General features: G+C 43.7%; 1 protein-coding gene across 2 annotated transcripts in view; it reads left to right on the top strand.

Annotated features, from left to right (window-relative positions):
* CNOT2 (CCR4-NOT transcription complex subunit 2) overlaps positions 1 to 27407 on the top strand; it is a 2080381-nt gene extending 2052974 nt beyond the window's left edge. For both annotated transcript variants that reach the window (XM_044087993.1, XM_044087992.1), the window contains one exon: positions 26299 to 27407. In XM_044087993.1, the coding sequence (XP_043943928.1) occupies positions 26299 to 26385 (87 nt within the window). In that variant the 3' untranslated portion in view covers positions 26386 to 27407. The remainder of the gene's footprint in view (positions 1 to 26298) is intronic.
* The last annotated feature ends 500 nt before the right edge of the window (positions 27408 to 27907 follow it).

Raw genomic sequence — 27907 nt, 5'->3', positions numbered from 1 at the left:
GGTGATTGTTTAGAGTACCTATGGACATAGGTTGGCGAGTGGTCACTGAGAGAGTTGGGAAGTGTGCCGCGGTTATGATAGATACATAGGTTGGATGTTAGGATCCAGTCTATAATAGATCCAGAGGTAGAGGTTTTGTTGGTTCTGGTAGGGGAGGATATGAGTTGATGGAAGCCATATAGATTGAGGCTATGAGTAGGGGAAGAGGAGGAAAGTGAAGCCCATTCAATGTTTGCGTCACCAAGTATAATGGTTTAATAGGTAACATTGTGGGAGAGCCAGGAGAGAAAGTTTTCAAGAATAGGAATGTTGTCACCGAGGGGGGGGGTATAGATGGAGACAATAGCACATTTTTTATGGGGGTTAAGATGGTAGTGTACAATGAGGGTTTCTGAAAGAACAAAGCTGGGTAAGGGGGTTGAGAGTGGATAGATAGTATGTTGGTTGGAGTATAGTATGGCAACACCTCCACCTCTTTTATTAGCTCTGTCTACACGGTAGATGTAGCCAGGAGGTAGGATTTGTGAGTTAGAGATGTGAAGCTTTAACCAGGTTTCAGATAGGGTTAAGCTATGAGGGGAGTTAAGTTGGATCCAAGAGTGCAATTCAGTTGTTTTGTTAACAGTGCTTTGGATATTTAGGGAGAAGATGGTTAGGGATTTAGGTGGGGGAGAGGGCACTGGGGAAAAGACTGAGGGGGTGATGTGGAATGAGCTGTGAAATCCAAATCCATCAGGACCACGAGAGCTAAAGACTTAAACCTTGGCACAAGTATGAATAGGACATGCTGGAGGGATAGATTCATAGCCCAGAGGCTTCCCATGCTTTGGAACAGGATCCCAGTTTGTATTAGGCAGAGCCCCTCACTGACTCTCTTCAAGAGAAATCTTGATGAGCGGATGGGAGATCGTAAGTTTACCCCAGGGGTCACATCTGTGTCACTGCTAGACAGGGGCACAGTAAACAAATTCTATTATATAGGGGACCTTCATTGTGTCACTACTAGACAGAGGCACAGTATTCTAGATTTATTCTGTACATTTTTGTACCATTTCATGGGGTGGCAAAAGCCACATCACTATGGCTAGGCTTACAAATGCCCCAGGGCAGATAGCCTAGTACTATACTATGAAACTATGAAAGAGGTAAAGGTGGTTGGTCCTGGATTGGGATGGATGTCACCATCCAACAGTAGTGTGTCAAAGAATGTAAGCAAGATGGAGTGAAGGTTTACAGTACAGGGGGTTCTAGATTTGAGATAAGTGGAGAGAGATATATTAGGATAGAATTTGACTGTACAGAGGTTGGAGTGTAGGAGTGGAAATAAGTAGGGGGATTAGTGGTGTGTGAAGGTTATTGTTTGAGCAATGATTGTAGGAGAGAGTAGGTTGTAGTGTTAGGTAATGAAGTGATGCATGCTGTGAGGTAGACCAGGCTGGTAGGAGGAGAAGGAGGCTGGTGAGATAGTGAGGGGACAGCTTGAGGAATTGTAGGGTAACAGTTAGTGAATAACAGTAGAGATATTATATTTGTTTAGGTAGGGAGATGTGAAGTAGTAGGTTGAATATGCAGGGAAAAGGTGGATTGGTTGAGGCAGGGTGTAGGAGATGGTGTAGTGTAAAATGTGTAGGGAGTGGCTAGTTGGAGGGGAGAGGAAAAAGTGTGTGGGTTTGTGGATTGGTCAATGAGTGGTGTAGGAGGAGTTTAGAGAGTATAAACCTAAGGAGTCTGGGGGTGGGTGGGAATGGGGGCAGGGTAGAGGAGCAGAGTGAGCCCGAACATAGCGAGAGCGAATGGAGGAGGTTTACCTGGTTGGGAGCATGAGAAGATTCAGTAAAAGAAAAAACAATCAGGTAAGACAGGGAACGAGTATGCTGGTAGAGAGGGGCTCAAAGTGGTCCTAAGGCAGTGCAGGGGAAAGACAAGGTATGGGTCTGGTGTTCCAAATAGTAAAAAGAATAGCCTTGGGAAGGTGAGCACAGTTTTAGTTTAGAGGGAAAAAGCAGGAACAAATTGTGTAAGATGTTACTATGTGTTAACAGCACAAATAGCTAGGCAGTAGAAACACAAAAGGGGGAACGACTGCTCCTGTGTTACCTGTTATATTGTGTTTACTGCACAAAAACTGGGCACCATGAACACAAGATGCAGGATTGAGATGGTGTATGTGCTAACAGACAGCTGCTCCTGCAGATGTAAGAGTAGATGGGCTAACAAAGTTCTAGGCAATACTGCGGCAGAAAGGGATTAAAAACAAGAAATAAATGAAAAGACAGAAAGGTAAAAAGGTCAGAAATCGACAATTTAAAAGCATCAGAAGATAAAAAAAACGGGTATGGGGGTCTCGGCTTGTGTGCAGGCTACTAACAATAGTCAACACTGTAGTAAAATAACAACTAAGCTGATGCAACAGTAGGCAAACACCTACATTACAACTTTGCAAGGAAGCGTGCCCTCTTCCTTTATCTGTAAGTGTGGACAGTATTACAACTTTGCAAGGAAGCGCTCATCTTCCTTTATTTATCTTTAAGTGCGAACAGTGTTCCGCAGGATTTTATATTTTAAATAGTTTACCTCTGTTTAGTTCCATTACTGTAGAACAAACACTTCCTCAAATTTTTTTTTTCACGTTAGAAAGCATAACTTTAAAAATCTAAAATAAAACTTTTTGTGTGTTAGAGGGCAAGCCCCCCCCCCCTTCCCCCAAACAACTCTTTGGTTACATGTATCAACTCCATGGTCGCAGTGAGGTAAAGTGAAAAGACCCCCCATTGCATTGCACTGCCACTTTGCAGTTCAGTGTGGTTTTGAGAAAATTAAACTTATCCGACTTAGAATAAACATTGAAATCACAATGCAGTAAGCAGTTTCATATTTAGCTTCAAAATAGTTCTTAAATTAGAGTTTTTTTATGCCACTGTTTTGCCATCATTGATATAAAATGTCTTCATTATGAGACAACAAACTAAAAAGAGCTGTGAAATCTTTTTTTAAACAAAAAACATCTTTGTTAAATTGTCACATGACATAGATAAACATACATTTATAAAAATGAAAGCAAAATATATTGACATAATTTTAGTTTCAAACATTCAACATCACAAACCATATTGATATAATTTTTGTTGCAAACATTGTACATCACTTGTAATCTATCCAATCAGTCAGCCAAACATTACATAGCTGATTCATCTCCTACCTTATTTTAAACCTCATTCCTTCTCTGCATGTGTTGTTCCCACAGTTCCCATTTTTTCTGTATAATTTGCACCTACCCTTTTCTAAAGATCCCAGTTCCAGTTTTTTAATCTCTGTTACTGTATTCACTACTAGTGGTGTAGTTGATTTAGACTTTGATTTCCATTTTCTAGCAATTCCTTTTTTTGGCAGCCACCATAGTTAAGACTCAGCAAGACCTTACTATGTCTAGACGATTCCAATTCTGTATCAAAGCTCAAAAGCATAATTTCCTTATTTACATCAGTTTGCTCACCCAGTGCCTCTGAGAGAGTAGTCTGCAGGGAATCTTTAAAATCTGCCAACTCACTACACTCCCAGAAAATATGTCCCCAATTACCTTTTTCTTCTCCATCACACCTCCAGCATTTGCTGTCTACCTGTGGAAGAATTCTTTGGAGTTTACTTGGGGAATAAAAATACCTATGTAAACACTTACAGGTGAAGATTTAAAACAAAGTCTTCTAGACCTTGTGTCATGTTTGGGACACATGCATATATCCCCCCATTGTTTCTTTGTGAATTCTTTACCCTGTCTCTTTTCCCAATCCTTTTTAACCTCCTTTGACTGGCTCATGGTTACTGTGCAAAAATGTATTTGCTCTACTAATTATTCCCTTTTTAACAGCAGCTTCTGATATAGACTCTACTACAAACTCTACTATCGATCTTTCTTTCGTTCTCTAGATGTTCTTCATTCCACATTGCTGCAGTCCTAACTATTGGGGTAGTCCGCTGTCCAGTCGGCCCGAATACCAAAGTATATGGCTGACGTCGGTCAGGGCGCATTAGACTGACGTCAGTACGTCAGGGTACTAATGCGCATGACCGACGTCATATCCTCAGTCTTTTTTGCCGCATGGTCCGATGCAGAAGCAATTTTGCGAGTGCAGGTTGGCGTTCTGAAAGTTTCTGAAGCCAGGGTTTCAGACCGAATCAAAGTTGGCTAAGTACCCGTTAGAATATTTTGTTTTTCTTGCCTCAGTATTTAACCGGATGTCAGAAAAAGTGAATAACTGTATTTCTTGTGGGAAACAGATACCTCATAGGGATTACCATACTTTGTGTATACCTTGTTTAGGGCCTGAGCACGACGTTGTTGGATGCTGCTCTTGTGCTAGATTTAATAAACGCACTATTAAGAGAAGGTTAGACTGTGCCAGGTTAGTGTTTGGGAAGCGTTGTAATTATAAAATGCCGTCGGATGCTCCGACGCCGGCTTCGGCTAAAAAACGCAAGGACAAAACAGCAAAGCCTAGAGTGGAGGAACCGACAGTCCCAGACATCGGTTCTTTAGAGGGCTCAGTGGAGCCGGAGGTTTTGCCAGGTGTTTCTTTGGAGTCTCAGGGAGAGACTTTACTGTTACAGGATGTATCCTCTCAGGAAGTAGGCCAGGCTGAGGGGGCTTCTCAGGTGGCTGTTCTTCCCTCTCTTCCTAAGGTGGTCAGAGCCTCCCCTTCTGTTTCCAAGGCTTCTTTGAGGGGCAGGCCGACTTTTGCTTCAGTGGGGGTTTCTCCTAGTACTTCAGGGTCTTTGCCTAAGAAACATATGCTTAAAATGGCAGAGGATTTGATTACTATGATAAGGGGTTCTATGCCCCCTCCTGATAAGAGGCCTAGGGTGGAATCTGAGTTTGAGAGTTTTGAGCAAGGCTCGGAGGCTTCTGAGTCTTCGGCTGAAGACTTGCAGGAGTACCCTCCTTATTCTGATTCTGATGTGGATGATTCTACTCCTTCAGCTTCCCCTCCTGAGGATTTTTCATTTTCAGAGACTCTGCATTCCATGAGGGAGCATTTTAAATGGGAAGGTCAAGATTTCTCTGATTCCAGAAAAAGGCTTAGGGAATTCTTGTTTTTACCCCAGCACAGGCCTTTAGCTATACCTCCTGTTTTGAATGTGGTGGAAGATGTTTTTGCAGAGGCTTCCCTGAATCCGGATTCTTTGCCTCCTGCCCCAGTTAAACCGGATAGGTATTATAGGGTGCCTGAAGCTCATAAGTATCTTTTTAAGAGTCCTAGGGCAGACCCAGAAACTGTCTCTCAGGAGCCTAAAGGTGTGAAGGCCTCAGTTGTTAAAAATCCTGTCCCTCCTGATAAAGAGGCAAGGGCTTTGGATAGATGGGGAAAGAAAGTGTATACTTCTTCCACTTTAGCCATGAGGGCGTTGAATTGTCAGTTTCACATGTTAAAATATCAGAATTATCTTCTTTCACAGTTGAAATCTAAGGTGGATGCTCTGGCGGAAGGTATTGAGTGTAAAGAGTTGCAGGATTTAGTTCATGTGTCTGAACAAGTGGGTAAACATTCCTTGCAATGTGGTTTTGATGCTGTGCAGGCCTCCTCCAGGGTGGCTGCCACTGGTTCTGTTCTTCGTAGGCACGCCTGGTTGAGAGATCAGAACTTAGCTGAGCATGTTAAAACAAGGATTTTGGATGCTCCTTTACAGTCTGATGTGTTGTTTGGTTCGCCTGTGGAATCAGTTTTAAAGAAGATGGAGGACAAGGCTAAGTCTATGCAAACTGTTAAGGATTTTTTGCAGGTGCAGCCTCCGAAGTTTAGTAGAAATTGGCCTGCTAAGGGATGGACTTATCCTGCTTATGATTCCCAGTCTAGGGGTAGGTCTAGACGTGGTAGGGGTAGAGCTCAAGGTGCTTTTAGGCCTAGGACAGGGAGTTCACCTGCTCAGACTTCTGGTGAGGGCAGGGGTCAGTCCTTTCGTAAGCAGACCCAATGACCTGCCTTTTCAGCTGCCAGTACCTTCTCGCCTGGCGGCACCTCTAGGAGGAAGACTGTCTCTTTTCAAAGAAAATTGGGATTTAATTACCCAAGACAAATGGGTTCTGGATATCATTCACCACGGTTACAGGTTTTATTTCCATACCTTGCCTCCTTTCAAAGGCATGCCAGACATTCCTCCTCTACAAAGACAAGAGGCTCACAAGCAAATTTCTCAGTTACTCCAAATAGGGGCCATTCAGCCGGTTCCTGTGCCAGAAAGGGGCCTAGGATTTTATTCTCGCCTGTTCCTAGTACCAAAGAAGGGGAACACGTGGAGACCAATTTTGGATTTATCTATCCTCAACACTTATCTGGACATTCCCAAGTTCAAAATGTTGACGTTACAACAGCTTTTACCTCTGCTGGGCAAGGATCACTGGATGGTAACTTTGGATCTCAAGGAAGCTTACCTTCATGTGCCTATAAGACTAAGTTGCAGAAAGTATCTGCGTTTTCGAGCTGGAAATTCTCATTATCAGTTCTCTGCATTGCCCTTTGGCTTATCTACTGCCCAGAGTATTCACAAAGGTTCTGGCTCCAGTGATAGCTTACTTCAGGCTAAAAGGAATTCAAATCTATCCTTACTTGGACGATTGCCTGATTCTGGCTCAAGAAAAGGAAGACCTTCTACAGCATTTGGAATATGTCATAGCAGTGCTAAGATGCCTAGGGTATTCTGTGAACGAAATAAAGTCCAGTCTAGTACCCTCTCAAGACATGTGCTTTCTGGGTGTGAGACTGAATACAGCAGCCCAGATGGCCTTTTTAACCCCGGACAAACAAAAGAATCTTTCCAGTTACTTCCATCACCTATCTCTTCAGTCCGGGCTGACTGCAAGGACAGTCCTTCAAGCCTTAGGGTTCATGGCATCTTGTATTCTGGTGCTTCCCAATGCCAAACTGCATATGAGGAAGCTACAATGGTATCTCAAAATGTATGGACACAGCACTGCCAGGATTTGGACACTGTCATTCAAATAATACCTTGCATTCAAAAGGAATTTTTGTGGTGGGCTCAGGAATGTCACCTAAACAAGGGACTCTCTGTGACCCGGCCAGAGGTGAGTCAAATTCTAACGACAGATGCCTCAGACATTGCTTGGGGAGCTCATCTAAATGGAAAGTGGATACAAGACAAGTGGCCTGTCAGACTACAGCATCTACATATCAACATGAAAGAGATGTTAGCAGTCCAGTTTGCATTAATGGCTTTCAAGGAGTTACTTCTTCCAGGGCAGGTGTTGATTCTAACAGACAACACAACTGTCATGTGGTACATCAACAAACAAGGGGGAACACATTCTTACCCATTGTGCAGGCAAGCAATGATTTTATGGGAGACTGCGCTAAGCTTGCAACTAACTCTTCAGGCAAGGTTTCTGCCGGAGCACAGAACTCCTTAGCAGATGTGTTAAGCAGACAAATCATGGATCCCCACGAGTGGAAACTGGATCTTCATGTATTTCAAAAGTTGACAGTGTCCTGGGGAACTCCAGACATAGATCTGTTCGCTTCTCCACTAAACCACCAGCTGCCAAAGTTTTGCACAAAGAGGTTTCATCACACAGCTTGGAAAGTGGATGCTCTTTCTTTCAGTTGGAAAAATCTTCATGTGTATGCTTTCCACCTCTGCCTCTTCTTCCAAAGGTGCTTCTAAAGGTCAGACAAGACAAGCCAAGGATGATTTTAATAGCTCCAGATTGGCCTCGGCAGCACTGGTACCCATTACTGAGGAGTCTGGTAAAGAAGCCTCCATGGCCTTTACCCTTGATTCCACATCTGTTGTCTCAGAAGGACGGTCGCCTGCTCAATGTCAAGCTTCACTCTCTTCATCTAACAGCCTGGCATATTCTGTTTTGAAAGACAGCAGGTCTCAACTTCCTCAACAAGTTTTAAATGTGATTATGGAAGCCAGAAGACCTAGTACAAGGAAAGTGTACGCAGAAAAATGGAAGAGATTTTTATTTTGGACTGCAGCAAAGAATTTGGAGATTTCAGAGCCTAATTTGAGTGTGGCTCTTCAATATCTTACTGAGTTATTGGACAAAGGTTTGTCTTTCTCTTCCATTAAGATTCATGCTGCAGCAATTTCAGCTCACTATGATTGTGACCCACCATTGTTTTCACATCCTTTGTTCAAGCAATTTCTTAGAGGGGCAAAGAATATAAGACCCCCACGTAGAGCTCCTACTCCTGCTTGGGATCTCAATTTTGTGTTGGAGAAGCTTACTCTACAACCTTTTGAGCCTCCGGCTACTGCTGAACTGAAATACTTGTCATGGAAGACTGCTTTTTGTTGGCCATTACTTCTGCAAGAAGGGTTTCTGAGTTACAGGCCCTTATGGCGGTTGAGCCTTTTGATTTTTCATAAGGATAGGGTATCATTACGTACTAATCCTTCCTTTATGCCTAAAGTGGTTTCTAGTGTGGCTTTAAACCAAACTATTCATTTGCCTACGTTTTATGCAGATCCCCAAAATAAGGGGGAAAGATTTTGCACACTTTAGATGTACACAGGCAATTGCGTTATTATTTGAGCAGGACTAAGGATTTTAGGCAGTCTCAGCAGTTGTTTGTTTCTTTTGCTTTGAGTTCTCAGGGCAAGCCTGTGTCAAAACAAACTATTTCTAGGTGGATTGGGTTTTGCATTGCATTTTGTTATTCCCATCATGGCAAGGAGATTCCAGCTGGGATTAGGCCTCATTCCACTAGGGCTACTGCCACTTCAACAGCTTTTAGGGGTGGCAACTAAGGATATTTTGGAGGCAGCTACTTGGAGTTCAGTGCATACTTTCTCTAAGCATTACCACCTTCCTCTCTACTCTAAGTCTAGGGCTGGTTTTGCCACAGCTATTTTGCAAGGCATGTTATCAGCTCCTGCTTCCTTATGATTTGCCAGCCTCCCTTACCTCTGCTTTGGGATTCTACCCAATAGTTAGGACTGCAGCAATGTGGAATGAAGAACATAGTACAGTTTTGTACCTACCATAAATGTAGATGTTCGAGGATCCACATTGCTGCAGTCCAATTTACCCTCCCTCCTTCCCCTCTGTGTTTAGGGGTGGTTGTGTAGGTGAGGTTATATTCTGCTACTTTTGTATATTTTGTATATATATATATATATTTTGGTGCAGATATGTTGGGAGTTTTTGGTTTTGGCCTTATCTTTTCAGGGTCTTCTGACATCTGGGGCAAGAAAAGACTGAGGATATGGCGCCGGTCATGCGCATTAGTACCCTGACGTACTGACGTCAGTCTAATGCGCCCTGACCGACGTCAGCCATATACTTTGGTATTCGGGCCGACTGGACAGCGGACTACCCCAATAGTTAGGACTGCAGCAATGTGGATCCTCGAACATCTACATTTATGGTAGGTACAAAACTGTACTTTATTTGCTCCCAGTACCTTGGTTCCTTTGCCAGTTTTTTTCCAATAAATTCCATTCCCCCCTTGCCTATTGTCAATATATTTAATTGCAGTCATTCATATTGGCAGAGGCTTAGTTCTTCGAATACTTTCTGCTTCTCTATGAATGTAATATTCTGTATGGTTATTTTTATTTTCCTTAAGGATCTTCATAAAAAATCCCAGTCTCTCCTTGTTTCTTGAACTTCCCCCTCTTTCATCACTTTCCACTTTGAATTATAGGTTTCTGCTTGTATAGGAGCCTTAACTGTCTAGCTCTGAAATACCCCTTCAAATCGGGTAATCCCAAACGGTCTTGTTCTAATGAAAGAATCAGCTTATCCCTCTTGACTCTTGCCGTCATCCCTTCCCAGATAAAATCCTTCATCTGTGTATTAATTGCTATCCACAGTGTCTCCTCTGGTTGATAAAAATATGCCTGACCTATGTATAAAACTAAAGGGTGTAAAACAGTATGTCCTTCTATTCCTATGTTGCAGTATTCTTGTTGTGGGATTTCCTGTCCTCAGGCGACTCGTACGTCGGCTCCTATACAAAAGCTTCAGCTTGGCTGTTGCAGCTGCGTGGGACCTCGCATGTAAAGCCATAAACCAGGGGCCTTAGATGTGACGTCTGCATGCACAATTCTCATAATGTTTTTGCCCCAGATGACAGAAGCATCGTGTGTTCGCTCCTTCACATCAGACGTCTCAATAAAGCTAAGTAATCCCTTGTTTTTTTTTTTTCTTCATATCTGATTGTTATTGCTTAGGCTTGGTTTGTTGTAGCAATTTATAGCCAATGTCAGGTAAAAAGGGTAAATGCCAATGCAGGTCCCAGATACCCCATAAAGACTCCCAGGATCGGTGTGTTTTTTGCTTAGGCCGGGAGCATGACCATACCTCTTGCTCCATTTGTCAGTCGTTTGTGCTGAAGTCCCTATGCAGCAATCTAGCCGCACTTAACCTTTACTTAGAAGACCAGTGCCTTAAGCAGTTAGCCCTAAGAATGGAAGCTGCCTTAGAGGCCACATCAGAACCTCCGTGTAAGAAGGCCAAGTTTCCTAGGCCTCCTGCGTCTGCCACTTCATTACCAGACGCCTCGCCAGCTGCTGATTTAGGACCTGAGGGACACCCAGAGGATCCATCGACTTCAACGACTATCTTTGTGGAAGCTGTTTCTCAGCCAACGACCGGAACGTCCTCGGAGCCAACCCAGACCCTAACTACCATTGAGGTCAAGGGGGAACCGGAATCTGTGGAGCCTTCGACCGGGATCCTGCCTTCGGATATGGTTCCTACAAAACCCGATTCCAGGCCTGCTCCTATGTCTACCCCATCAAAAACAAAGACAGCAAATCTATGGATAGGATTGGTAAGGTCTACACCTCCTCCACTTTGGCTTTCAGAGCCATTAACTGTCAGACGCATATGAGTAAATATGCTCTAGACTTGGTCTGACAAGCCTCTTCCATGCTGGCCACTATCCCTGACTGCCCCATTAAGGCTGACATCTCCAACAAACTTACTCTGGCTACACAAGTGGCCAGACACTCAATTAGATGCAGCTATGATGCTGCAGAAGCTCCTACTCGTTCTGCAGCATCTGCTTTAGTCCTCAGGAGATATTCCTGGCTGAGACTTCAAAATTTCCCAGAAGACTTTTAAGTCAAAGATCTTGGATGCCCCCCGGACCACAATTTCCTTTTTGGAAAACAATCTGCAGATCTTTTTAAGAATCTGTAAGAAAAATAGTAAAGAATTGCAGGACATAAAACATTTATTGGTGTCCCCCATTCCCAAGTACTACAGAAACTATCCAGCTAAAGCCACCTTTGTAAGGCGAAACCCAGCCTAGGTAGGTACTTCCTCTTCCAGATCCAGAAGAGGTGCCAGAAGACCCACCACTTCCAGACCTGCTACCCCGCATTCTCAACATAGACGACCTTTTCAGGACAGAGGAGGCCCCATCACTGCATGACTGCCTTTCCCCCCTACTACTATCAGCATGCCTTTTCCACTGCCTCCCCTTCTGGGAAACCATAACCTCAGACAAATGGGTACTATCCATAGTACAAAAAGGATATTTCCTCTCCTGGAAAGAAAAAACACCCATGAGAGGCACCCCTTTCCCTCCCAAAAACCAACAGCATCTCCTTCCACAGGTTCTGACAGACCTTCTGAAACTGGGTACCATAGAGCCTGTCCCCTCAAGACAGGAAGGAAAAGGTTTCTTCTCCCATCTCTTCCTGGTTCCCAAGAAAGACGTCCCTTGGAGACCCATCTTAGACCTCCCTTCCTAAATCTTTACCTTCAGGTGCCCACCTTCAAAATGTTGTCACTTCCAACTCTGCTTCCTCTCATACCAGCCAAAGCCTTCCTGGCCACCTTGGACCTAAAGGAGGCCTACCTACACATACCTGTCAGAACTTCACACAAAAGATTTCTGCATTTTTTTGGGCCCTCCTCTCATTCCAGTTTACTGCTTTGCTTTAGTTTGTCCATTGCCACCCGAGTGTTCACAAAATGCCTAGCCCCAGCCATTGCCTTCTGCAGAACTCAGGGAATACAGATTTACCCCTATTGGGACGACATCCTAATACTGGCAGAGACCAATGATACCCTCTCAAATCATCTGCACTTCACCATGTCCCTTCTACAAAATCTAGGGTTTACCCTCAACCTTCCAAACTCCTCCTTGAACCCAGACCAGGACAAGATTTTTCTGGGTTGCATAATCCGAACAGACAGAGAATGAAAGCCTTTCTTCCACAAGACAGGGTCCTATCCCTGACCTCCCACTTCAAAGAGCTGCTACAGACACGGGTAATAACTGCAAGGCAATTCTTTCGACTCCTGGACTTAATGGCAGCAACTATCCCTATGCTCAAGCTACAGTGGTACCTCAAAACATTTGGTCCTAGCACCACAATCAGTTGGAGCAAGTTATCCCCCTTCTTCCCTGTCTAATGAAAGAGATCAGCTGGTGGATCCAACAAGTCCAGCTAAACCCGAGGCTTCCACTCCACCCCACAACCCCAACCCAGGTAATGCATACAGATGCCTCAGATTCAAGATGGGGAGCAACAGTGGCATCTTACAAAGTTCAAGCAACCTGGCACCCTTCCTTGAGGGCCAAACATATCAGTGTGAAGGAAATTACAGCAGTCTTCTTAGCTCTAAAAACCTTTAACCCTCTGCTTCTACCAGGGGTTCTTCAAATAGTAACAGACAACACCACTGTAATGTGGTACCCAAACAAACAGGGAGGGACAAAGGCATATCAGCTGTGCAGATTAACCCTGCTGATATGGGATCTAGCATCTCGCCACAACTTGTCCCTGCAGGCAACCTACATTCCCTCGCAGGACAACAAGCAAGCAGATCTTCTAAGCAGGACATCCTCTCCACAGCACGAATGGATGCTGGACAGGACCATCTTCCTAGATATTGCCCACCGGTGGGGCATTCCTCAAATAGACCTGTTCACCTCCCCCCCAGAACAGGCAGCTGCAGACTTTCTGCTCAAAGACATACTCCACTCTAGCCTGGAGAGTAGATGCTTTCAACATGTCCTGGGAGGGGAAGTTTCTTTATGCCTTCCCCCCTTCCCACTGATTCAGAAAGACCTCCTGAAAATCAGGAGATACAAAATGAAAATCTTGTTAGTGACTCCCTACTGGCCAAGGCAGCAATGGTTCCCCCCTACTTCACAATCTAGCCAAGGACAATCACTACAAGTTACCCTACAAGGTGGACCTCCTGACACAAGAAAAGGGAACTCTCTTCCACCCACACTTCCAGATGTTGTCCCTGACACTGTGGGTGATAAACTTTGGATCCCATTTAGACACCACTACTCAGAGGACGTGCTTTCAGTCTTGAGGGAGGCCAGGAAACCTACAACAAAAAATGTCATACCTAGCTAAATGAGAAAGATTTATTAAGTGGTGTCTAGACAAGGGAAAGGGACCCTTGAATTAATGATCCCCCTCCCCCCCAGTTCTTATGTGTGTCAACTGATTAAAAGTGGACTTCCCTGTTCTTCAGTGAAAGTACACCTTTTCGCAGTATCAGCCTGCTTGCCTCTTGACCCTCCATTGCTAGCCAGGTTCGATGTGAAACTCTTCCTTAAAGGGGTGTTACACATTAGACCTCCAAAAAAGCCTGTCCCTCCACCCAGGGACCTTAACTTCATCCTGGAAAAGCTTACCCAACACCCATTCGAACCTGCTAGCACAGCATCCCTTCAGATGTGTCCATGGAAAACAGTCCTACTAGTGGCTATCACCTCAGCCAGAAGGGCTTCAGAGCTACAAGCCTTAATGGCTTGCCCACCCTATACTACGTTCCACAAAGACAGGGTAACCCTGAGAGCTAACCCCTCCTTTATGCCCAAGGTGGTCAGCGATTTGTCATTAAACCAATCTATCCACCTTCCCACCTTCTTTCCCTCTCCCACCAATGAAGAGAAGAGGATACTTCACTCCCTGGATGCACACAGACAACTAAGATTTTACCTAGACAAAACAAAATCCATTAGGAAATCAAAACAACTCTTTGTTTCCTTCCATCCCAGAGCATTGGGCAAGGCAGTCTCCAAACAAACCATTGCATGTTGGATAAGGAAAGCCGTCTGTCTTTGCTACTCCCACCATGGGAAAAATCCCCCAGTGGGAGTAGAAGCCCATTCCACCAGGGCAATGGCCGCTTCCAAGGCTTTCCTAAAAGGTCTGGACACATCTTCCATTATGGAAGCAGACACATGGTCCACTATCCACTCTTTTACCAAACACTACAAGCTAGACCAGGTCTCCAGAGCATGTGCAGGATTTGCCAGGGCAATCCTACAGAGCTTTGTAGAATCTTCTTCTGCATCTGCAGCCCTTTCATCCAACTAAGCTATGGTAATATCCCACAAGAATAATACTGCAACATAGGAATTGAAGGACATAGAATAGTTGTGCAAAATCTTACCATAACCGTAGATGTCCTTCTCTTCCATGTTGCAGTATTCCTTCCCACCCACCAATAACCCCCTCATCATTCTCCTTTTCATCCCAGCATGTCCCTAGGTCCTTATATCTTACACCTTTCACCCTGGACCTATCACTATTGCAGAAGGACCCCAGGGTCTCATACCTGACACCACTGGCACCTCCTCCTGTTGGGCCTTCTACTCTACCTGCTGAGCTTCAGGTTCTGAGGATTGTGTGTGCAGACTTCGCATCTAAGGCCCCTGGTTTATGGCCTTACTTGTGATGTCCCACGCAGCTACAACAGCCAAGCTGAAGCTTTTGTATAGGAGTTGACGTACGAGTTGCCTGAGGGCAGGAAATACCACAACAAGAATACTGTAACATGGAAGAGAAGGACATCTATGGTTATGGTAAGATTTTACACAACTATTCTTTAACTGCTTGTATCTTGCTATCCATGTAACAGAGCTTCCAATTTCTCAGTTTTTGTGTTATCTTTTCTTTAGTCGCATCCCACATATCCTTAGCTGCCACACCGGCATCCTTTTTAGTCTATACTCTTTAGTATTTTGTTTTATCATGCCCCATAAATACAGATATTGCTGAACCAATTTGTGTGGGTACATAATTTGCAGCTATTGTCTTTGTTTTAACTTGATTTTGTATCCTGAAAAGATTCGAAACTGCCTCAAAGTATTCCACAACGATGAAATATCCTTTTTCTGGTTTTATCAGGTATAAAATATCATCTGTAAATAGAGCCAGTTTTTCTTGACTACCATACCAATTATATCCTTGAATCTGAGTCCCTTATTTTCTTAGCCAATTGTTCTAAATATAATGCAAATTACAAAGGGGAAAGAGGACACTCCTGCCCGGTTCCTCTGCTCAAAAAGAAGTCATTACAGAGGAACTCAGCCACTTTCGCTCACGATCCCTCATATATCCTCTTAATCAGCCTTATAATTTTATCAGGGAATGCAAATGCTTCCATTGATGCTTGTAAATTCCCACTTACTCTGTCAAATGCTTTATCTGCAGCAAGACCCACCAACAACACTGGTATTTTCTTACATTCTGCTTCCGTCTGGATCATCAGTATTCTGTTAATGTTGTCATATGTTTTCCTCCTCTCCACAAAACCACAGTGATCCGTATCTATCAATTTTGGCATCACCTTTATCATTCTTTTAGCCATTATAGACATAAACATTTTATAATCACGGTTTAAGATTGAAATGGGCCTGTATGAAGCTGGATCTGATGGGTCTTTTCTTTTGGTACTTTTCTGTTAGCGGGACAACACGCATTACACCGACGTTCCGTTTCTTTGCCTCACTTCCTAGACATGAACGACATTGTAGTGTTAGCAAGCGTTGACTGCAGCATACTTTCCAAAATAATGTTTGCGTAGAACATTTCTCTGAATCGTGTTTTTGATCTGTTGCCTTTGCTTTGAAATTTAACATGTAATTCCTGTTGCACATAAGCGTCCCTGCCATATTTGGGATGCAGGGTAGAACGGGTATGACAAAAAAACAAAAATCCGATTTCTGAAGGATGATCCCAGGAACACCCAGGGAGTTTCCGTAAGAAGATCGTAGGGCCAACTGCAGGCATGTGGTACTGCTTATTCACAGACCTCTGAACTGTACCTCATTTTGGAGAAACTGACCTCCTGTGGGGCCTTAAACAGTTCATATTCCTTGAAGTTCTACTTTGAAAGAGAAATGTTAACTTTTGTGCGTTCTTAAAATGATGCTTATTACCATAAATAGACATTTTATATGCATTTCCGTAAGCAATCAGCATACCTGTCAACTGTCCATATTTTCATAGCATGTTCATGTTTTTGAAAAATATTTGGGTCCGTTCCTCATAACGTTTGAGGTTTTCTGTAACATTCAGGATTACAGTGAAGGGTGTACCCACATCAGCGGCATCAGTGCGCAACCACGTGCTAACATTCCAAGTGCTCATTAGACGTGTTGCCCCAATAACGGAAAAGTACCTTACTCTCTTACGGTATTACAGCAGCCATTGCTTTCTTCCAGGATGTGGTACTTCTCCTCCTCTTAAAATACTATTAAAACAAAACCTTACAGATCTTTATCACTTTTTTTCCCCACATAGCTTCCAAACTTCCAAAGCAATAACATCTATTTGGGGACTTTCCTGTAGATTGGTTATACATCACCATTTTTATCTCATTTCCTACTATCCTAACTATTAGTAATTGAGCTTCATCTAACTCTAACCGTAGCATATTTAATTCTTCCGTAAACATCTCCATTTGTACCTTTTCTTAATTTCCATACATCTCTGCTTCGTACTGACTTTCATAAAATTTCTAAAAAAATTCTAGTACCTGTACAGGATCTCTTGTTATCTTCCTTGTTACGAGTTGGCTAAGTTTGGTGACAACCCTTTCTACTTTCTGTTGCCTGAGCCTGTGTGCTAAAAATGTTTGTGCTGTGGAGTTATCAAAAAGAGTTGCTTAACAACAATCTTTCTAAACTCATGCATGTAATCAAGGGTAGTCCCTTATTTTCTGTTTGGCACTCGGCAGTTGCTCCTCTTGTTCTGTGAGTCCCCCACCTTTGTTAAGCCCTCTAAATAATTCGTATTTCTTAACCATATAGGTTCATAGGTAGGTACTAGGCTATCGGCCCAAGAGCCTACGTAAGCCTAGCCAGCAAGGTTCCATAGCTTACGCCACCCAAGAAAGTTATTTTCCTGTCCCACTGTCCAGCAGAGAGACAGAAGTGATCCCCGGGGTGTATTTCCTATTTCCCATCCACTCATCAAGATTTTTCTTGAAGAGTGCTAATGAAGAACTTTGCTTGACATAGATGGGTAGCTTGTTCCAGAGTATAGGAAGTCCCTGGGACAGGAATCTATCCCTCCAGCATGTCCTGTTTATTGTGGTGACAAGGTTTAGGTCCCTAGAGCGTGTAGCTCGGAGGGATTGGGATTTCTTTAGGTGTAGCATGTCCAACAGCTCTGGGTTTGACATGGCTTTATATGTTAGGCAGAGATCATTTCGGAGTAGGCGATATGCTCTCTTTCTTTTATTTCCACCCTATTTTTAAACTTCCACTTTCATTCTATCCCACTCACTAGCTGTATTTTCAGAAGAAATTTCTGTCTTTTCTAACTCCCAAATAATTTCCACCACCCATTCCTTAAATTCCTGTCTTTTCAACAGATAGGTGGGAAAACGCCAGTGTCTCATTTCTGTTTCATTACCCTGCATTATATTATTTTAGTTATTATTGGCGCATGATCTGAAACAGTTATTTGATGTGTATCAAAACTTTCAATTAAATGTACATGTTCCTGTGAAATATAAGTTCTGTCTAACCTAGCCCTGTTTTTGTACCTTGGGGAATAATATGTAATTCAGTCCGAACTCTTAACTACTGAAGTCAAATCTTCATGCCAAATATATTCATAAATTTCTTCAAAAATCTACCCTCCTTTGTTATATTTTCCCTTCTGGGCCCCCCGGACACACATTCACTGTTGCAAATCAAATTCTAGTCCCCACCTATAAGTAATATTCCCTACTGAAAGCTGACTGTTTCTCCCAGAATTTTCTTAAGCTCCATTGTAGCAGTTTTTGGTGGAATAAAAATAACATCCCAGTGTAATCCTACTCCTTTGTCAGTAGCCCCTTAGTACTATAAATCTACCATAATTATTTTTTTTTAATCCTCTTCTATCACTATTGGACTTGGGTGCAGCGGTTAATGTTGCCACCTCACAGCAAGAGGCTCTCTGGTTCGATCCTCGGCTGGGGTGCCTTCTGTGCGGAGTCTGCATGTCCTCCCTGTGGTCTTGTGGGTTTCCTCCGGGTGCTCCGGTTTCCTCCCACATCCTAAAGACATGCTGTAAGTGGATTGGACACTCTAAATTGGCCCTAGGCATGAGTGCGTGCCTTCTGTGGAAGGTTGGGCGCCGGGCTGGCAACTTGACACCGTAAAAACTCCACTGCCAATCATGAGCGGACAGGTGATCCGCTGTGGGGACCCCTAATTGGGAAAAAGCTGAAAAAGAAGATGATCACTATTGGACTTCTTTTGCAATTAATAAAAGTACTTCTCTTTTTCTCTGCACCTGGTATTCTACTGAATCTTCTTCTTTCAGCTTCTCCCGGTTAGGGGTCGCCACAGTGGAACTCCTGTCCACTAATAATTGGCAGTAGATTTTTACAGTGCCGAGGTGCCAGCTCGACGCCCAACCTTCAACGAAGGCACACCCATTCTACGCATGTCTTTCGAACCCCACTCGGCCGCGGGGAGGACCTGCAGACTCCACACACAACGCTCTCCAGGCGAGAATCGAACAGGAGAACCTCTTGCTGTGAGGCGACAACGCTACCACTGCACCACAGCGGCTTCTGGTATTCTACTGAATAACCGTTCTGAAAACCTTTTTTTTTTTTAAATCAAATTCTCATATTCAGTTCTTTCCTGCTGTTTGCACTCAACATTTTTTAATATAGTTCACTTATTTTTCTTTTTTTTTTTTTTTTTTTTTTTTTTTTTTTTTGTATACATCTCTGAGACCATTTAGATTTAAAGGTATTATATTAAGTAATTATTCCCACCTTTTGTGTGTAACAGCTTTTTTAAATATCTAGTTCCAAATTTTGTGTTAAATACATACACTAAAGTTTGGTAGGGTGATCTTTTATACAGTTCTTTCTTATCATATCCATTTGAGCCTGTGTCACATCATAGAAAACGTCTTGTTTTATTGAAAGCCCTCAAACAAAAAAGCCTATGTCGTACATGATAATTTAATAAGGATGTTTCTTGTTTAAAATAAATAACATAAATAAAAAGGAGATGCCTAGGGAGGCCTTGGACCATCACTGTCAGGGAGAATAGCATGACTCGGCAGGGCTTGCCCCCCTCCGTATTGCCACCCTGGCCCAACTCCCCCGTTGCACTTCTTCCCTCAGGAAGAGTAAGGGGGCACTTAGCTTTCTTTGCAAAAAAAAAAAAATCTGAGAAATTACCACTCAAGGCTAGTTGATCTGGATCATTCTTCACCAAGGTTACAAATTACAGTTTCTCATAATCCCAAAATGCAGAGGAATTCCTGCAGTTTAAAAGGTTTAAACAGACCTTATTCTTGTAGCCTTAAAAGAAGTGTAACAATCGGGGGACATAGAGGAAGTCCCTACTTGTGAGGAAGGTCAAGGTTTTTTGCTCCTGACACTTTGTAGTACCAAGGAGGAAATTCACATGGAGACCCATTTTGGTTATGTCAGACTTAATAAGTTTCTCTTTGTTCCAAAGTTCAGAATGTTGACTTTCCAAAACCATTGATGTGAAGTTGTTAAATCTCGCCATTTATTGTCACTGATGGGTTCGGAGCCGATCCTCGGCTCCGACACGGCCTATAGCAAAATTCAAGGTTTGCCAGTAGCTCGAGACCAAGCCCCTTATCCCATGATGCACTGCTGGAATTACCTCAGATCTAGTTTGCCGCGGCACAGATCTCGGTGTTCCAGATACTGTGTTGGCTTCTGTTTTTCTATATTGTTGGGCCTAAGAGTTGGCCTTGTATTTAACCTTAGGTGTACTTTGGTAGATAATTCTAAGTGTGTTGTTTAATTCTTTAAAATTGTTAAATCTGATTTAGAAATGTCTGATGAGAAAGAGAAGCCTCATCCAAAGTCTGGCTTCAAGAAGTGTCCAGATTGTGGACAAAAAATGTCACTGACGGGCATGTTCAATGTGTTTATTGTCTGGAGGCTAAACACCTCCAAGACTCTTACAGTATATGTCACTCTTTCTCCTCCAGGGTACTTTTGGAGAGAAGGAGAAAATTAGTATACAGGGGTTTACTTCAGCACCCTTTCTCTGAAGCGCTGGGTGACCAGGATGGTGCTAGTAGATCCTCAAAATCTTCCAAATCCTCAGGTGACTCGAAAGCATCCAAAAAGACTAAAAAAAATGGAGGGTGTAGGGTCATCGGTTCCACTGTCCTCGGCGTCGATTGTCCCTTCTGTTCGGAGCCAGCTCACAGTTTTTTAGCCAGTCTTTGAGATTCCCTCATCTCCTCTGCTACAATCAGCACCTTCGGTGCACTCCTCGAAGTCTTCTGTCAGCCTCTCAGATATGGATATGGACCGGCTAGTGCCGAAGCTTCTACGGGCACCAGGCCTTGCTAAATTGTTGTCGTCGGAGTCAAAGACCATTAAACCGGACTTCACTACTCCTTCTCTGAGCCGTATTGGACTTTCGGAGCCGAAGGAGCCTGACCTGATAGTTGTTGAACCTGTGGAGCCGAGACTTGCACCAGTGTTATCGGTCCCATCTACTCGGATGTCCTCGGCGCCAAACGGGGACTCTAGGAGCCGACACTCTCCTGTCGGGTCCGGGGAGGATAGTCATACCGATTTGTCGGTGCCGACTCTTCCCCTCGGGGCTTCGGCTCAGATGAGCTCGGCTCCTACCATGGGCTCGGAGCCCATGGCCTCGGTGCAGGAGGATCGGACAGTTCCTTCGGAGCCGTCTACCCCTTCTCGCCGGAGCCATGTGCGTTCGTTGCTATGAGGAGAGTCCTGTCTCCAAAGACATCATCAGCATCAGGTCTGGCTTCCTCCTCCCCTCAAGCGCCTTTGTCCGCTCCTGCTTCTTCCAGTCCACCCAAGCGTAGAGACCCTGAACCTCAAGTAGCCCCACAGGGCGCCCCCTGCTCTTCTGAGACCTCCGTAGATCCCCCCACTGAGGAGGTACCCAGGAAGAGACTGTGCAAGAGGAGGCACTTGGACTCCCCCACAGGAGACTTTGACATCTGACACTGACTTGGATGAGTCAGAAGGGTCCCCTCGATCCCCCTCGGAGGATATCTCCTTTGCGGAGATATTAGAGATCCTTAATCAGAGGGGCGGTTGGCAGTCCAAAAGCCCTACTGAAGACGGGACAGTACTCTTGAAGGCTTTTGGGTCTCAACCTTCCACTTCTTGGTGTCTCCGCCTTACGATGAGGTCATGGAGCTGATCTCTCGTAAGGCATGGGAGTCTCTGGAGGCCATGGAACCTATCCATCGGAAGCCAAAAAGTTCATCTCTGCCCCAGTGGACAAAGCCTTTTTGACTAAGGGAGTGCCTGTTGATGCCATGGTGGTGGCTGCAGCCACCAAAAAGGAAACGTATGAGACGCGTCCTCCTCTATCCATCCTCCTAACAGAGATTCTAGGATCATGGAGAGATATGGGAAGTGCATGTTTAGTTCAGCGACTTTTTCCCTTAGATCACTGAACTATTTAACCCATTTTACAAGACTACAAAGAGATCTCCTGAAAGAGCTAGGAGATACTCTGCAGGGTGCGGTAGCTGCAGAGGTTGCAGACAAAGTTAACACACAGCTCGCTACCCTAAACTCGATCGTGAACTCATCCATGCGCCTCATATCTTATGCAGCTGATGGTTCGAGTAGAGCCGCTAGTTCAGGCATTGCTCTGCGTAGACATGCCTGGATGCATCTCTGTTCCTTTGCGGAGCCTTTCAAGTCTTTCTTTATCAATACCCCATGTGATGGCTCATCCCTGTTTGAACAAGCAACCACAGAGGTCCGCAGGTTGCTAGAAAAAAAGAGTCATCCAGCCAGTCCCAGCAGACTAAGTTGGATTCGGAACCTACTCAAGATTCTTTTTGGTTCCAAAGAAAACAGGGGACTGGAGACCTATCTTGGACCTCGGCAGACTCAACCAATTTGTAAAAAAAAAAGAGAAGTTCTGAATGGTCACGCTTCAGGCCATTCTTCCTTTTCTAGGGAAAGGCGATTGGATGTGCTCCATCGATCTCAAGGACGCGTACTACCATATAAAGATGGACAGACGCTCCAGAGATCACCTGCGTTTTTGGCTGGGAGCCAATCACTACCAGTTTCGAGCCCTGCCCTTTGGTCTCACTACTGCCCCCAGAGTGTTCACCAAATGCATGGCAGTGGCCATGGCTCACCTGAGGCGTCTAGGATTCCAGGTGTTTCCATATCTAGATGATTGGCTCCTCACCCGCTACCACCAGGCATCAATTGATTCAGGCAACACAATCTACTCTGGCACTCTGCCACCAATTAGGTATTACAGTCAACTTTGAAAAGTCTGCCTTGTCGCCATCACAGCATACTGTCTTTATAGGAGCAGAGTTAGATACCTCAACCACCACTCTACGTTTTCCAATCGAAAGGGTCTCACTTCTTCGCCAACACGTCAACTCATTGGTGTCAAAGAAAAAAAGCTACAGCCGCAGAGGTCTTGAAGGTACTAGGTTTGATGGCGGCAGCAATTCTAGCCATTCCTCTCGCAAGGATGCATATGCAAATTCTTCAATGGCTCCTATTCACTCAGTGGTCTTACCAGAAGTTACCAGTGAACCATATGATTCTCATCACAAATTCTTGCAAGAGAGACCTTCAGTGGTGGTTGACGTCTCTTCATGTCACAATAGGAAGACCCTTTGTGCTCCCCCCCCCCAGTAGCCACGGTGACCACAGACGCTTCCCTGATAAGGGGGGGGGCATTTTCAGGGAATGGCTGCCCAAGGCACATGGACGGATCAAGAGTCACATCTGCAAATCAATGTTCTGGAGTTGAGAGCAGTACTTTTGGCGTTGCAGTACTTCCAGGACTCTCTTCCTCTAGGGACAATTGCAATTCAGACAGACAACATGTCAGTGGTCTGGTACTTGAACAAACAGGGTGGAACCAAGTCTTACCCCCTTTGTCGAGAAGCCCTCAGGGTATGGCAATGGGCTGTGTCATCCCAGCATTTTCTGTTAGCAACGTACATCCCGGGGAAATCCAACGTGATAGCGGACAAGCTGAGCAGGGCTATCCTGTTGCCTCACGAGTGGTCTCTCAATGAACACGTTGCAAACTTGATTTTCCACCTTACTGCAACTTCTTTGCCAGTCACATCAATACCAAATGCAGAAGCTACTTTGCCCAGATACCACCTCCGGGACATCCCCCAAGAGACGCACTCATACACGATTGGCCTCTGGATCTCCTATATGCATTCCCACCTATTCCATTGATACCCAGGTTTTTACAGAAAGCAAAATTGCTGGGAAGGACTGTTATCCTCATAGGCCCCCACTGGCCTTGACCGATTTGGTTCCCTTTCCTTCACCATCATCTGCTGGAGGATCCATGGATCCTGGACCCAGTTCCAGACCTACTGACACACCCGTCAGGGGACCTCCATCCTTCATTGCAGTCTCTAAAGCTGACTGGCTGATCCACTTCCCCAAATAGCCAGGCTTCATTCACTATCAGATGACACGAGACGAATTCTATTGTCTTCTAATAAGCCATCCACCAGAAAACTATATCGCAGTAAGTGGAAAAGGTTCTCAGTTTGGTCCAGTATACAAAAAATGTACCCTTTCCGAGCTCCTCTGTTGTCCATTTTACACTTTTTGACAATGATTTTTAAGGAAGGAGCAGCTGCCACAGTTCAGGTTCAGTTAGCCGCCATATCAAATTTCCACCTTGGATTCGATGGGTTAAATGTCATGACCCACAAGTTATCTAAGGTTTTTCTTGAAGGTGTTTTTCACATGAAGACCTCCTGTCAGAATCCCTTATTCTCCCTGGAATTTGAATTTTATGCTGTCTCAGATAATTCTTCCCCCCTTCCAACCAGCATCATCTTGTGATCTCAAATTTTTGTCTTGGAAAACTATTTTTCTAGTGGCCATTATTCTGCCCGCAGAGTGTCAGTACTTCAAGCATTATCTATCACACCTCCTTACATGATCTTCCATGCTGATATAGTATCTCTCAGAACAAACCCCTCCTTTTTGCCTAAAGTCTGTTCCGAGTCAGATATCAATCAGGTCATTGAGTTGCCAGTCTTTTTTCCCAACCATTCCAACAAATTGGAATACATGCTGCACAAACGTGTGACGTACATAGACAGCTCAGATTTTATCTTGATAGAGCTAAGGATATTAGAAAATCAGATCAACTTTTCGTATCCTTTTCAGAGGCCGGAAAAGGTAGACCAATGGCTAAGACAACTCTTTCAGAATGGTTATCGGATTGTATCTCAGTTGTTCATGCAAATGCTAACATACCTTTGCCACACAAAGCAAAGGCTCATTCAACCAGAGCCGTTTCTACGTCTTCTGCTTTTCAACTTACCTTGACAACATTTGTGCTGCAGCCACTTGGTCTAAGCCTCATACCTTTATCATTCATTACAAAGTAGATAAGGCTTCCAGAGACAGGTCTTCTTTTGGTTCTACGGTCCTGAAAAATGTACTCCCGTGAGCCACCCAGGATTGCGGGTGCTAGGGACACTACCCATCAGTGAGAATAAACAGCGAGATTTAACAACTTCACATAAAGAAGTTATGTACTCACCATAACGTTCCATGTGAGTTGTTTATCACGCCTTTATTCTCACGTCCCTCACTCCATCCCCCTCCTGGCTGATAGTTGACCTAGAGGCTAGTATCATCCTAGTTGTTCAGTACTACTACTTCTTCCTTCTTGGGAAGTGCTCCCCTTACAGGGGTAAATATACACACAGCAAACAATATCTGAGGTAATTCCAGCAGTGCATCTTGGGATAAGGGACTTGGTCTCGAGCTACTGGCAAACCTTGAGATTTGCTATAGGCTGTGTCGGAGCCAAGGATCGGCTCCGAACCCATCAGTGAGAATAAGGGCGAGATAACTCACATGGAACGTTATGGTGAGTACATAACTTCTTTTTCATTGCACTTCATACCCCTGTACAGCTCATGGCAGGTCTGTTATACAGCAGATCAGAGTCCGCTCAACTTGGGCCACTGCAGTCACTGCTTTTCTTATAGGTGTCAGCATGCAGACAATTCTGTAACCTATTGCTTGGGTTTCTGTTTACACCTAAGTATTACAATGTAGGGGTAGCTTTTAGGGCTAGGGCAGAATTTGCTTCTGTTTACAGCCAACCTTTATTATCATGTTTTGGAAATCTTCCTAAAAGTCAGGACAACAACAGTGAGTAGTATGATGAACGATGAACATATCACAGTTGTGTTAGTAACTTATTGGAATTGTAAATGTTTAAGTATATTCACTGTTCCAGTCCAGGTCGCTCCCTTTTATCCCTTTCTTTCTTCTCGTTCTTCCTCATCATTTGCACCATGGGTTGGGTCCCTAGTCCCTTTATCTACAGTTACCCTCTCACTTCCCCCACCAGCCACCCTTTTTACCTAATCCCACTGCCTGGAGAGGGAGATTGGGAGACTCTTTGGTGGACCTGGGGCACAGTGAACTTTTATTATATGGTCTTTTAGGCCTTTGGTGTTGGGGTCTTCTAACCTGGTGTTAGCCGGAAAAAGAAAGATCAAAAGGCAGCAGTGGCTGATGCACTTCAGTTTGCACTGAGTAGTGATGGAAGGTTGTCTGCCAAGGCTGGGGGGGGGGGCGGGGTAGATCTCTGGAATTTGGGCTGGCCAGTCTGGCTTCCTACAAGCAGAAGTAGAATTTTGTCTGAACGTTAGTGCAGACACCTTAAATTCTGACTTGTTAATGAGCTCCTTCCTCTGCCAGGGTTGTAGGGTTTGAATCTTTCTGCTTTCATTTACTTTTATAGTGACCTTGAGCAGTTCATTTAACCAAAGAGTGCTTTGGGACATTTGTAAATAAATTGGGGCTAGACTCCTTAATAGTCTACTGGACTGCATTCCTAATAATTAACTATGTACCTGTTAACCCTAAATGTCAGTACTGCAGCAATGAATATACTGAAACATTTACATCCCTGTAAGGTTCGTTGACACAGCTGTACTTTGAATTTATGAATGCATCATTTGAAATTTTCTTAATTTAAAATGAGAACAGAACAAAATACTTCAACTGACTTTATATTCTGTTGTTTTCAGGAGTTCCACCTTGAATACGACAAGCTAGAAGAAAGGCCACACTTGCCATCAACTTTCAACTACAACCCTGCTCAGCAAGCCTTTTAAAGACTTCCCTGTTCATGGGGTATGGCTGTCTCAGCAGAGTACTTAGAGTACTGCAGAAGTGACGTGGCTCAGGCATCCATCCTGATTCTAGTTCCTTCAGGATATGGCATTTAGCTCATGTGGAGGGATCACCGTTTGAAGTCCTGCCTTACAAATTATGTGCAGCCCAACATTAAATTTATAGCTTTCATTTCCATCGTTTGAGCAAGGTTTATCAGTTTTCTGCCAGCAGGCATAACTTGTCAGTGGGGATGCACTCTGACAAGCATTAATGGCTCTATTTCCAAAATGTAAAAAATACAAAGGAAAATTTGCATTGTGCATTACAGGACTTTTAATAACAGAAAGATTTGTTTGTGCATTGTTATGTGAAGATCCTCGTATTTCATTTGGAAAGATGAGGAAGGTCTGCTACCTTCATTTTACTTCCCCTTCTGTTTCTAAGCAGCAGTTTTCATCCAAGGTTAATGCAGGAGTATCGGACTGTTTTGGTACTGTTTGGTGAACGTTCATTGCCACAGCCTTCTGGATGGTTTTACTGGGTTGTGTATTGCTGAGCTTCATCTTTCCAGAATGAGCAAAACACTGTCCAGTCTTTGTTACGATTTTGTAATAAACGTGTAAATTTTTTTTAAATTTTTGGACATCACATAAATAAAGATATGTATGTATGAATGTGTATATATTATATATATATATATATGACATCTATTTTGGGAAATGTTTGCCCTGCTGTACCTCATTTTTTGGAGGTGTGCATGGTTGCAATATATAAAACGGGACATTCTGGAACTGCTGGTCGGGAGACAATAATGTCACCTGTGCACTAAAAGGGCCAGATTTTCAGCAGCCAAGGACACCCATACCCAATAGAACACACTGGGACTGAAGAAGTGAACTGAGACAATTCTGTCTGGCTGTATGAACAGCAGCATTTCATAGGAAAAGAAAAAATCAATCTTGTATTTTCTGACCACGTTAAGGCTTCTTCTCTTTGTAATAAAGTAGAAAAGCTCTCCTCACTCTACAGTGTTGACTTTGATTTCATATTATTTATGAAGGTGTTCTAAGTTCAATGACGGCTAAGTATTGCATATTTTTGAACTTGCTGCTTGTTATGCACAGAGCTAGACTTTGTGCCACCAAGAGGTCCTGTCACTTATTGTTATATGACTGTGTACAATATTTCAAAAATCCAGTTGAGTGAATGTGTATACAAGAAGATATGTAAATGTTTTAGAATTTACATAAAACTTTAGTAAACTAATGCACAAATGACTGGAAATTTAGGTCACTTTCTCAAAATTCATTATGTGGCATTCCAGAAGTATTTTATATTTTATTAAAAATGTTTATCTTATGAATAGTAATTGAATGAATTGCCTGAACATTTTTTTTTATTCATTTTTATTTTTTAATGATTTTACATGTTTGTGAATTTTATGCCAGTGTCTACAAAGAAAAAAAAAGATGCACTGGTACTAATTATGTGGGTCCCTATTAACAGCTGTTCTATCTGAAT

Source organism: Protopterus annectens, chromosome 11.part0, assembly GCF_019279795.1.
Source record: "Protopterus annectens isolate FY-2018-M chromosome 11.part0, PAN1.0, whole genome shotgun sequence".
Classification (NCBI taxonomy): Eukaryota; Metazoa; Chordata; order Ceratodontiformes; family Protopteridae; genus Protopterus; species Protopterus annectens.
Note: the sequence above shows the minus strand (reverse complement) of the source record. Positions and strands in the feature narration are given on the sequence as shown.